This window comes from Vanellus vanellus (genome assembly GCF_965231255.1).
Source record: "Vanellus vanellus genome assembly, chromosome: 13".
Classification (NCBI taxonomy): domain Eukaryota; kingdom Metazoa; phylum Chordata; class Aves; order Charadriiformes; family Charadriidae; genus Vanellus; species Vanellus vanellus.
In genome coordinates this window covers 11,418,200-11,430,865 of record NC_138918.1, presented here as the reverse complement: position 1 = coordinate 11,430,865, position 12,666 = coordinate 11,418,200, and the positions used below count along the sequence as shown (strand labels likewise).

The following is a 12,666-nucleotide window of genomic DNA, read 5'->3' as shown; positions in this document are numbered from 1 at the left end:
GTTCCCTGCCCCACACAGAGAAATCCCTGAATATCCCAAGGGAATCAGGAGGCTGAAAAGCAGCTAGGGCTTTCTGATGACTCCAAGAGACAATAGAGCGGGACAAACTCAAATTCCCTCCTTTATGTAACCCCTACGCCCCTGTACAGGAAGCCCGTTAGACACTGATGATGTGTAGCCCACCAGTGGAATAATCTCATATCTCCTTCCTGCTTGGAGGCGGGCAGCAACCTGCCCTCTTACTCAGTCGGTAGAAGAGGCCCTGAAAATGCACAGAAGCAGAAAACAGTGCAATGCGAGTGACATACAGATCTCTTATCAGACTGCTGAGAGCATCAAACAGAGCTGGAGCACTCATCGCCTACCCAGGAGGGGCCAGAAGAGATTGGAAATGATACTGCTCCTTATTAGATAGAGTTGCCTAAAAATAACTATCTGGACTGCTCCCGAGGGTCAGACCAGATGATCTTTGGACTTTCTTCGCAGTGTCCTCAGCCAGCTGCTGCACATCTCCATTGGGGCTCTGCCACCAAGTGCCCCACACCATCAGAGCTGCTGTGGGCAGGTGGCAGCCAAAATACACAGCTGAAACACGCAGCCAAAACGCACAGCAATGCCCCACACTGCCCACAGGATTCACCCGCAGGCAGGGACATCCCCTGGAGAAGGTGACTTCTTCTGGAGAAGCCTCCACTGCCCCTTGCAGCTGAGAGGGCCTTTCCCAAGTCTGCTCTCCCCACGAGAGACACAAAGAGGAAGAGAAAAAGAGAGGAAAGTTGTGTTGATACTTTTCCTGCATTCAAGTGAGGAAATAAACTCCGTGCAGTTTCTTCTGCACAAGTATGAGCTCTCCCCTTTGCTAGAAAGAAAAGTTTTGCAGGAGGCAGCAGTGCCACACACATTCAGAGCGTCTCAGCATCCCCTCCCTGCTTGGCCAAAGCTGCTTTTTATTAACAAATGCAAATGCCTTTTAAAAAAAGTCACTTTTCATCCAAAGTTTGCAACTCAGATTCTTCCGTTCCTAAGCCCCAGCCAAATTTAAAGCTGCTTTATAGGCATCTCTCCATATATTTGTTGTTTGTGCAGCTTTGAGCTTTCCAACCCTGCAGCTGCAGGACATGGTTTTGAGTCATTTCAAACAAGCCCGAGTCGTTTGGGGGATATGCTTTTGTCGTTTTTCAGAAATGTTAAATAGTGTTGTGAACTCTGCTTGGAACTACAGTGTGGTTCCATCTTCTTATCAAATGCCTGAACAGGAAATAATGCAATATTATGTTAACTGCTAATGCAATAAGTGTATTCATAGATACACGAAGCCGAAGCTCAGATGTGTGCTGAGCTTATTACAAAATACCCGGAGTTGTGCACAGTTCTGAAGAAAGATATGCAATAATTTCTGTGTTTCACCTCTGCGGATGAACACAGTGTCCTTTTCATACGGAATATGAAATCAGAGGCTGGGCGTGAACATTTCGTCCACGTTTCTTTCAAAGCCAGTGCAACCCTACCAAAGCTGTACGGTTTATGTCTTTTTTTTCCCCCCCCCTTTTCGAAGCAAGTTCATATTCTCATCAGCTTTGTCTCTCCATAAAGCGAGTGAACGCGTAACCAGGCTGCCTAATCTACCAAGGCCGCCACTTACAGCGGTTTCACTAGTTTGGCAGATCTCCTTTTAGCTTTGGGAACCATTGGGTAAATCATGTCCCAGCCAGACCCCGATGACGCCAATCATGTCGCGCTCTCTTTGAGCGACAGGAGGCTGAGCCCTGGTTAGGAGAGCGCAGCTGGAGCCAGGCGGGTGCCTTGACACCCCTGGGCTGAGCCCGGGGACAGAGGGGGAGCAGAGCACCAACCTCGGCAGCAAAGCTGGTTTCCAGAGGCTCCTCTGAACCGGATTAGTTGAGTGTCCCAGAACTCTGGGGCTCGTTTTGAATTAAAAAGCCCCAAAGTACCTTCCTTAAACTTGCAGTTCTGTTATACCCACTTTCACATGAACTCGAAACCAGGAGCAGCCAGGTTTCAGAGAGCTTGGAAGGGACACTTCCCACTTGGAGGGCTTCACCTTCTCTCCCACTCTCTGGGTGCCCAACAAACCCTTCAGAGGAGAAAAGTCCCTGATGCTGCAACCACTCAGTACCCCAAACCTCAGGTAGGACCTCAGGCTCCCCTGTAAGATAAGCAAGAGCAGTGGTGAGCTCCCGGGTGCTGGGGAGTGACTCCAGGCTGGGAAGCAGGAACCCGAGGAGCCAGACTGGACTCTACCTCACTGCACACTTTGAAAAGAAGAAGTGGTTTTCATTCACTTAGAAGTGCTTTACAGATGCTGGTAATTGCAGCACCCACGGGGTTCCAAGGGACTTCAAATTAAAAGAGAAATGATGAAGCAAACAAAACCATGAGCGTCTCTAAACTACTTCTGCTCCTTCACAAGTCTCTGAAAAGCAGTGGTTCTCCAGAGCCTCCCATCCAGTCAAGTTCAGACTTGCATTTTGGGATCGGGCCATCACCTTTTTTGAACAAGGACTTGAGGCCTGGCGAGACTCCCACATGAAGCCCCGTCATCTACGAATCACTTGCATTTTCCACAGAAAATAAGAAGCTCCAAACCACTTACTGCATTTCATCAGTCCTAGTGAGGCGATTCGTCCCCCAGGGGAAGTGTGTGCGCACACTAAAGCCTGCGTGTATACAGCTCAATGAATGAAAATGCATGTCAGGAAATAAACACAATAGAAACCCTCTATTATTATAATTCTGTTTACTAACACCAGCAATGAGTTTCCCCGCGCTGGAAATAGCACGGCACCGCTCCCGCAGGGCACCTGGAGGTTACGTCAGCGTGCTCGGAGCACAAACGGAGTAATTCAGCAAGGATCCTTGCTCTCGCCAGCTTCTACTGTGCCGGGAATCAATTCCCCTTTGCACAGCGACTGCAGAATCTGCAAGACCTGACAGTCCTTCCCCCAGGAAGGAGACCCCCAGCAGCTCTAGCAGCGCCGTTGCTTCCAGGTTCAATTCAGAGACTGACATTGCCGACCGCTGTCGTCACCAACAGCTGCTTTTCCTGCACTGGACAGGACTGAGTTAGCCACGGTTATGCTGCCTGGTCTCTTCTACCTCTTCTCTATTTTCCCAGCTGAGAGATGCCAAAACGCACAGAGTTTATAGCTGTTTCTGTTTAGCTCTACACAGGTGCGTGACTGCCTGGGAAACGTGTCCAGCTTCTGCAGCTCTGAAACTCCCGATAGCTTATGTGGCCTGTTAAATAAAAAAACACCTTGCAGGATGTTTCATCAGCCTGTCATCAGCCGTCAGACTTCAGTCTTTACCGCAGACGGCATCAAGAAAAATCTGGTTTTCCTCCAACATGCCCTGAATATCATTTAGGTTTATACGCTGCCGTCAGAACTAATAGGACCTTCTGACACTTCCCGCTTTCCGGAGGAAAGCTGAGCCCCCAAGCTCCGTGGTTGGGATGTCCATACAACACATTTAAAAATATAACCAAGGTCATTATTCCAATGTTATTATTCCTACTGGTTCTAGTAGGCAAACACTTGGTTGCATTTCCATAGATAAATCTTCATACCCATTTAAAACTAAATAAAATACCAACAGTGCGAGTGGACTGCTTAGCAAAGACAAGCTTCTTGCAGCTAAATTTCCAGCTGCTGTTCCACCGCTGGAAACCAATGCACTCACTGGGCAGAGAACCTCTGGAACAAGCCTCCAGACCAGAATCCTTCTACCTTACTCTCCTGCAGCTTGTGCTGAATTCAACACACATCACACGCTGTGATACCACCCAGAGAGGAGGTCGCATTTCAGTTAATGCAAAAGCATTTTTCAGTCTACTTTAGCATGAAGGGCACTAATGGAATTGAAACTGTCAGATGGTTTCTCCGAGGAAGCAGGGCCTCTTCGGATCACAGCAAATGAAAACCTCATTAGAGTCACGCTGACTCTAAAGCATCGAGCCACTTGGTAAATAGCACACTTCATATCAGCAACATTTTCTAGTTAGCATACTAAGAATTATGATGCAAAAATAAGTTTACACACTGAGGGCCAGGTCACCGTCTGCTTTTTGCTGACAAAGCTCTGTTACAGTCAGCGCTGCTTGGCTGATTAACACCAGCAGGGACTCAGACCTGGAATAACCTTGAAATCCAGAAAAGGACTTCCTCATCCTGTCTTTATCAAAACTGTGTTGAAGTCAGTGGAGTTTTTCCTGTTGACCTCACCGTAATCCTATTCATTACTTTAGTGAGACCACAATGCAAGGCACAAGCACACTTACCCATTTTTCTCCAATTCCAAGATGAGCTCCTGACCTTCTGCTTTCACCTTAACTTCAGCTCTCAATGGATGCTGTGTGCAAAAAAGACGGTGTCTGTTACTTGTACATCACCATAATTATCAACACATCCAGAAAGACAAATTGCTGCCCTGGAAACTGCAGCTGAGCTTAAACCACTCCTCGCCTTCCTCCTGCCTTCAGACACGGAGTGCTGGGGAAGGGAAGGGACGGGCCATGGTGGGTCCCAGTGCCAGGCACGCTGCTGCATCCCCACGGCATCACCACGCAGAGCTGGGAAGCGGTACAGGCATGCTGGTGGGATGCCGTATCAGAGCTAGACACCTCCTGGTGTCTCAGGAGGAATAACCAGGCAACAAGTCCTGGTGCTGCAGCGCTTGGAGGTGCAGCTGGGTGGGAGGGGTGGGCTGTACCCCCTTCTCCCATCCACAATGCTCAGGACCACATCACAGGACATCCCAACTTGCCCCAGAGATTTACAAGTCAAAGATACGAGCTAGTTAACCAAAGCTGTCTTTGTTGTCAAAGCAGAGAAAGACGTTTTTAGGAGCCTGTTTTGGGACAGGAGGAATCATGTCTCTTCCAGAGATTTTCACGCAGTTCCTTTACTTGCAGAAAATGGCAATAAAAGGCATGTACCAGGGTCCCTTAGATGTCTTTAGGTTCTAGCTGTTGTTGAGACAGTATTCCCCATCTGCTCTTGTATTAGTCCCAGACTGCCCAGGGACTGGAAACCATGACAGCAACATTCTAGTTAGCGTGTTCAAGCACTCGGGCACAGCCCTGGTTTGCAACCTCCCTACAGCTCCGAAGGAGGACACGGGAGAGCTGGCTCCCCGAGGCCCAAGAAAGAACCCTAATTTCTTAGTGCAATGGCAAATGCATACACTAAACATTTAAAAAAATAAAATAATAATCCAAGAGACTGAAAGTATAGAATATGCTTTCTAGAGGATCAACTAGAAGGGCCTCTGAAGGTCTCCAGTTTTACCTCCCTCAAAGCGGGACCACTGGCCAAGGTCAGCTGGGGATTTCTGAGTATGAGTGCTTTCTCATAAAGGAAATGGATGAATAAACTCCCCAGAAGAGAAATAACACATTTGTTAAGAGCAGACTTCTCTATTCAGCTGGAAGAATAAAAAAAAAAAAAAAAAAACAAAAAATCATAAAAACTGGTGAGATGATTAACCCATAGTATTTCCGAATTCATTGTTGGAGGAGGGTATTTTGCAGAACAGATCGACTGAAAGCAAAATAAAGCAAGGCTGACTGCTGGATAGGATGTTCTGATGAAAGATCTGTCAGCCCAGATACAAACTTCTCCTTTCATCAGCTCCCTGTTCGTATTCTGGGGTTTGCTCATCTTTTCTTCGGTTTCCAGGACATTGCACCAGGGCTGTGCAGATGATGCAAAGCAAGTTAATACATTTAATGTATACAAACAGCAGCTGATTCCAAGTGCTGAGTTTAGTTTACTGAATCACAGGTGCTCAGTATGTCTCAGGGTGGATCTGTTGTTTTGCTAATGGATAAGCAACAGAGGTTGCTTTGCCCATAACTGGGGGGTCTGAGAGTCTCTTCACAAAAGTTGTTGCAAACACCATCATTAGTAATGACGCTTTCCCTTCTCCTTCAATAATCCCACTACTTCAGAGTCCGTCCATTGCTGTGTAACTGAAATACCCCATCTGTACGTAAGCTTTGCTAACGCTGGTTTTAGAGCCAACAGGAACTTGCCTGTAACAAACCAAGTACGACCCCTGAGACCCAGCAAATTTGTATAAGGGGAAATGCTGTCCAGATGTATTTGTATCACTATTAATAAGAGAGAGAATCAAAACTTCCAGGCAGCACTGAAGGACATTTTAAAGAGAACTAAGACAATGAGAGAGTCATTGTAGCTTTTTTTTTTTAATATAACACAATAAAAAAATTTAGAAAGTCTCATCATATGGAGAGGATATAAACCCCAAAACACCACCACTTTTGGGGAGATACCATGATTTTTCTTTAGTATAATGCTGCAGCTTCCCTTTTTCTGGTTCACAACATGAATAACACCATGTGAATTTTCCTCTTTCATTTGATTATGCAACTGATAACTTCTTGATTGTGGCAATGCAAATGCTGGGAAGTGGAACCACAGTTCATGGCTGATGTTTAAGTCCTGCATCCCAGTGCTTCTCAGCATGGCTGCAGGCTACTGACACACCACCACATCCAGCCACATAAGAGAAGCGGGGTGAGATCTATGTTGATACATTTGGTGTCTAAGACATAGTTAGACACACCTGAGCTGCTTGTTGGCTTTTCTTAGGGCAGCACCCTCACAGCTGGGCCTCATCTCCTCCTAAACCAGATTCAGCTGTCCCCTAAATGCCACTGATTGTGTTGGCTCCCTCCACTTTCATAGACATATAGACCAGGTAGCCTGGATCGAGGTTTTAAAGCATGGCAGAGGGTAAGCAGTGACAAGCCTTTGCAGAGGGTGAATACACGTCGCCAGGAGCGGTCTCAGGCTCTGTGCCCGAGATGTGCCAGCCCGGCTCGCCCAGCTTTTCTCGGGATTCGGAGGAGCTGCAGCAGCTCCCCGTGCTGCAGATGGGCTTTCTGGCTCACCCCCGCGGCTTCTCACGGAGCTCAGCTTAAAAACAACAAAAAAACCCAAACCCAAAAAGCGCATCGCAAGGTTCTGCGCTAACCGCGACATCGTTCCTCCCCCTGGAAACGATACGGAGGCTGGAAAAGAATATATAAATAAAGCGCTGGGCGCGACCTACCTTCTGGCTGGCGGGGCTGCCCGGCGCTGCCCAGCGCGGCTCCACCACCTCGGGCTGCGGCTCCGCGCCGGCGGCGACCACCCCTCCCGCTGGGGAGACACAAGAGGAGGCGCTCACCACCCCGATCCCCCCTCCTCCCCTCCCCGCACCCCCGGCAGGTAAAGAACACGAAGCCGAGGCGGGAAAGGAGAGAAGCAGGAGGATTCCCCCACCACAAACCACACATCCATCCATCCACCTCTCTCCCCGGGGGCTCATGCAGCCGGAGGTGGACACCCCCCGGGGCGAGCATCTCGCACTCACCGGGCGGCCGCAGCAGCAGCGAGAGGGCGATGCCGCAGAGCAGCCCCCGGCCCCGCATGGCTCCGGGCAGGCGATGGCGCGCCGCCGCCGCCCCGCCGTATAAAACCGTCCGGTGCCGGTTTCTCCTCCCACCACCAAATCCGCTCCTGCAGCCCCCTGCCTGGGGGGTGTGTGTGTATGTCTGTCTCCTCCTCCTCTTCTTCCTACATCCCACCCCGGGCAGCATCTCTGGGAGCACACCGGGTGCCATAGCGGGTCTGCCCCGGGGGTGCGGGGCGGGGCTGGGCTGTCCCCCGGCACCCCGGGGCAGGGGGAAGCCCGAGTGCTTCTCTAGGTCCCCCCCTGCAAAATCTCGCCCTCCCCCCCCCCCCCCCCCCCCCCCCCCAGCGCTGTTGTCAGCACGGAAATCCATTGTGCCTCAAAAGCAAGCAAAGAGGGGAGACCTGATGGAGGGAAGCAGCCAAGTCATTGTCAAGAGTTTCCTGGAGGAGCTGTGCTATGGCTTTAGTTGTTTATTTATTTGTTTTTTATATTTATGTGTAATCCTATCAAGCCCTTCATGGCTGAACCCATGTTTCCAGAGGCGTCCAAAATCCCTCTGCTCCTGGGAAATGCGTGGACCCTGGACAGCTGAAGGAATACAGTGTGAAATTTATTGTGCCCATATAAATGGGCAGAAGCAAAAAGATGTTCCCTGCCTCTCTCCCATTAGGGCAGATGGAGGAGCTGAGGAAGGGCTTGCAGTCATCCATAGCTCATATTCCCTGTGCTGCCCTTCAGGGATATCTACTCACTCCCATGAGGCTCCCAAAGGAGCATCCCTGTCTTCTCCTGCACGCTCCAGGGCTAACCCATGGGTTGGGATCCCTTTGCTAGTCCTCTGCCCTTCAGGGGGATGAGCACCCTGAGGACTGCCAGATGCAGTGCCTCGCTGCTGGGTGGGTTCACCAGTGTGGCTCAGGGTCGCACCAGGAGAGGAGAGTCCAAGTCAGTTGGGCCACGCTGAGGTTACCAGCTACAAACAGCCGAGCTCCATGGTGCTGTATATGCTCCTTGCATGCACTGAGCCCAGGAAAAGCAACTGCTTTCCCTTATGTCTGTGTATTTCTGCTGTGACTCCTGGCCAGCTCAACTGCAGCCACACTAGCAAAGCTGCGAGGGTGGACTGATGTGCGTTTTTATGGGATCGGCTCAAGAGTAGCAAGGAAAGGCATTACCTCTTAGTCAAACTCTTCAAACAGCCATTGATCCGCATTATCCGTACAACCCTTTCCATTCAACTCTGTACTTAAAGTGCCCGTGTAGGTGAAACACCAGGAAACCAACTTAAGAAATGGGGGGAATTTGCACCTGGCTACGTTTCAGAGGGTATCGGTAAATCAGGCTGATAGGAAATTAATATTCCATTTAGAAGAAAGGTTTGCTAGATAATAGTAATGATTTTGTCTCTTGTCCAGAGGTTTATTTATGCTACCGAAACCACTGAGCTCTCTTTTACTGAAGGTTTTTTCTGACTCCTGCCACTGTTGCCCAAAGGAAATGTGACTATTTCCATCTGCAGATGCCGTTTAGGTTTATGCCTTTCATATGTGTCCTCTCTCTCCTCCAGCACTTCACACGCTGAACTTTTGTGATCTTGTGACTGTCAGTTTATTCCTGATATCACCCTGGCAGAAGAAAGCTAGGAGATCCTAGGGACACCTAGAGGGAATCACCAGGGTGAGCAGGCCATAAATGACATTTTAGCTAACCCACAGACAGGTGACAAATTTTCGTCACACAACTAAATCATGTTATTTCCCAGAGCAAAAATCCAGGGAACAGATTTCAGCTCTTTTCTAATCATATGGAGTATCTTGAAGGGAAACCTTGAATTTTTTGTGAACTCTCCCATCTATTTATAACTGCCTGTAATAAGGATGGAAACAATGGCACTGTTGTTGATGCTTTCATTATAAATAAGTAAAAATGCAAGCCAAATTTAGACACAAATTTAGCTATTCTGCTTTCATCTCTGCATGAAATTTCTGTCTACCCAAAGAAAAAAAAAAACTTTGATGAGGAACACATATATTTGCACTGAAATATTGTCACAAATCTTGCTACTACAACAAATCTTCACAGGGACTGCTCCGTATATTTCTCTAAAAGATGATCAGCTCAACAAAGCATAAAATGGAATAAAAGGAGCCTTATTTTAATATTGTTAAAATACTTAGGGCAATAACTATCTGCTTGTGATTTTTGTCAGCATTTGAGTGTCACAAAAATGAAATACATGCAATATTTGCATTTGGCATATAGTGATATTTTTATCTTTGGATCTTGGTAATATGAGAATTGATAATTTATAATCACCAGAAACTCCCTCTGTAAAAATATAACCACAGACTGTGCAGTTGTTATATATAGTTTAATCTATATATATATATGATATATCACTTACATTGCTGACACATTGTTGCGCGGAAAGATTGAGGATTCTGTAGCCTTATTAACAGTGCTCAGATGCTGTAACGCTACCTGCCTCTGGCACAGGATGAGTCAGATCCTGCCTGTACTCATCTCTTCAAAAAGCTCAATGGGACATTTGCCTGAATCACAGAGCAAGGTCGGGCTTTCGGTTATCTCAGAATTACACAGGCTCAGACTCATTTCCTCCAGGTTCCCAACTGATTAAAAGTCTCAGCTGGGAATTTGGAAGTCTGTGCTCTGTTCCCTTATCTATTGCATCCCCTGTGATCAAGGGATGGATGTATCTTTTAAAAGCAACCTCCATGCAGCACCCAGAGCAAGGGTCGGTGTATGCAGTCGGTCATTCACGAGGTTTGAAAATTAGGTTTTCAGTTTCCCCAAGGCAAAGCTGATGTCAATGCTTTTGCGGTGGGTTTCTGCACTTACTTGACAGTCTGTAAGGTGGTTTAACACTATCATTGTTAGCTGGAAAGCAAAAGATGATGATTCTCCCATTATGTTCATAGTAAATTAGGAGTTAGCCACCTAGACAGACCTACAGAGAATGCCTGTGAAAGAAACAGACTTAAGCGGAGAATGACTTGGACATGTATCAGACTAAAAGCTCAGTAATATTTCATTGGAACTCTCCCTTCAGAAATGGGAAAGGTTGTTGAACGAACTGCTCTGAAAAGACTCCTGCTGACACTGGAGAAAATGTTACCAAGAATCAAAGTCTTAGAAAGAGAAGGTAGAAGACTTTTTGTCCTGCCTAACCTCTGTTTTACAGACACTCGCACTGATGAAAGAAATTTTGTGTCTTTGGCTGACTTGAGCGGAATGTGAAATCTTCCATTTTTCAGAACATTTTTCTCCTTCGTATCACTTGAAATGATCAAAGGAGGAAGGCTGTGAATCCATGAAGGGACCTGGTGATTTAACAGCGGACTTCATTATTCTGAGTCTTAACAGTTAGGAACAGCTTCAGCTGACCCAGAATCTTCTGTTTAGCTTTGGTTTTCTACCACCCATGTAGGACAGCGGGAATACTTGGGAGAGCCCTGGAGCAGCTGTCCTGCCAAAGACGGAGAAATGCTGTAAGATGATCAGGTACCAGACAAGGGCTTGTCCCGATGTGCTGTTAGCGAAATAATATCAAAGCACTCTCTGGGCTTTTTTTAAAGGGTGGGCCACTGCTGCTACTTTTGCTTCATTCCTACAGCAAGTGAATTTAATGGTAGAAGACTGTATATGCAGACACATCACATCTTTTTAACTGGCTTTGTACATGGTAAAGCACTGTAGTCCTCTCCACACTGCCTGCAAACTTCTCCAACGCAATAGTGATTATACTGAAGTAGTTTATTCTCGTAAGAGAAGGGGAACAGGTATAAAGGCACAAGGGCTTTGAATAACATCCAATCCATAAAACTGTCCAGTAACTTTGGAGAAGAATTTCGTCTCTGCAAATGGATAGCCACAGGCAGTGATGCACCGGGAAGCACTACTGGATGCTTTTAGACTTTTACAGCAGCAGGAGGGAAATAAACTTTATTTGGAAAATCTGCATCTGATTTGTTTTTCAAGCTGAGAAGCATGCAATCTGTTTTTTAGTTTAGATTAAGGTGAACAGCAGAGAAAGAAGGAATGAAAAATCTTATAAGAGAGTAGAATATGTCTCTCATATCCCAAGTACCCTCTGCTCTGCTTGCAGGAGGGCACACGCTCGCCATGGACTGGCCCTGCCTATGACCCACTTCACAGGCTGCAAGAGGAGAAATAACAGCACAGATACATGGCACTTGAAGAATCTGCATTTAGGAGATAAGTTTGAAGGTGAGCTGAAAATGACCTAGAAATAGGAGCTAAAAACCTCTTCTGTCACAAGAAAAAATCCCCCATGCAGGGTGGCCAGAGCATACTAAGAAATGATTCAGAGGGAGCGAGCTTTAGATGGGTTGTTTGTATAATTTTCACTTCTGTGGTAGAGAAAACACAATAGTCTTCAAGAGAGCTCAGCTGAGGGCCAGGTCCAATGCCGTAGCCCTGCAGACACAGATCCTGTACAACCAGCTCAGGACTTCAGCTCTCGCAGGAAGGGAAGGAGGGATCAGCCCTACATTCTGTTTCACATTGATATATCCAGGATGTGTTAACCCTCAGTCCTCTCTTCTTCAGGCCTTTGTGGCATTAAACAGGGCAGATTTCCACTCGGTATAATACCGTGTTTTCCTACATGAACAGCAAAGGTCCCATTAGCAGAGAGATGCTGTGCAGCAAATGCCAAATCCCTCAACCCACTGAATACCCTGAAACATGCTTGTGTGGGAATTAGTGCATTTGCCCATGTGCATTCCTGAAGGCCAGATCAGCTTTCAGTGAGAAGATAATTTAGAAACGACCAGGCATTTTCTACTATTTATAAGAGTTTCGTCTTAATGATTCATCTGCATTGCGGTTGCAGCGTGTAGGGTAGACAGGATTTACTCACACTTTTGTGATCTTTAACTACAAAATGCAGTAGTTCTCAAAGGAGAGGTTTTGATCTTGGACTTGGAAAATGGAGTTACGAGCTCATAGAAGCAGAAAACCATGAAAATGTTGATATGAGATTGAAAACTTAAAATGCAAGGAACCCAGAGGATATCTACTCTACACTGACTTAGGGCTAGCTTCTGAGGCATATGGAAATTTCATTTGTACCTCTCTTTATCAATAGAATCATAGAATAGAATCATAGAATCGTCTAGGTTGGAAGAGACCCTTGGGATCATCGAGTCCAACCATCTACCCTACTCTACAAAGTTCTCC

At 47.0% G+C, this 12,666-nt stretch overlaps 1 protein-coding gene across 1 annotated transcript in view; it reads right to left on the bottom strand.

The window, feature by feature from the left end:
• ADAM19 (ADAM metallopeptidase domain 19) overlaps window positions 1–7,459 on the bottom strand; it is a gene marked incomplete at its 5' end in the record, with an annotated part of 32,749 nt that extends 25,290 nt beyond the window's left edge. The window contains 3 exons of the mRNA XM_082490145.1: window positions 4,301–4,371; window positions 7,099–7,187; window positions 7,402–7,459. Of these exons, the coding sequence (XP_082346271.1) occupies window positions 4,301–4,371; window positions 7,099–7,187; window positions 7,402–7,459 (218 nt within the window). The remainder of the gene's footprint in view (window positions 1–4,300; window positions 4,372–7,098; window positions 7,188–7,401) is intronic.
• Window positions 7,460–12,666: the final 5,207 nt, after the last annotated feature.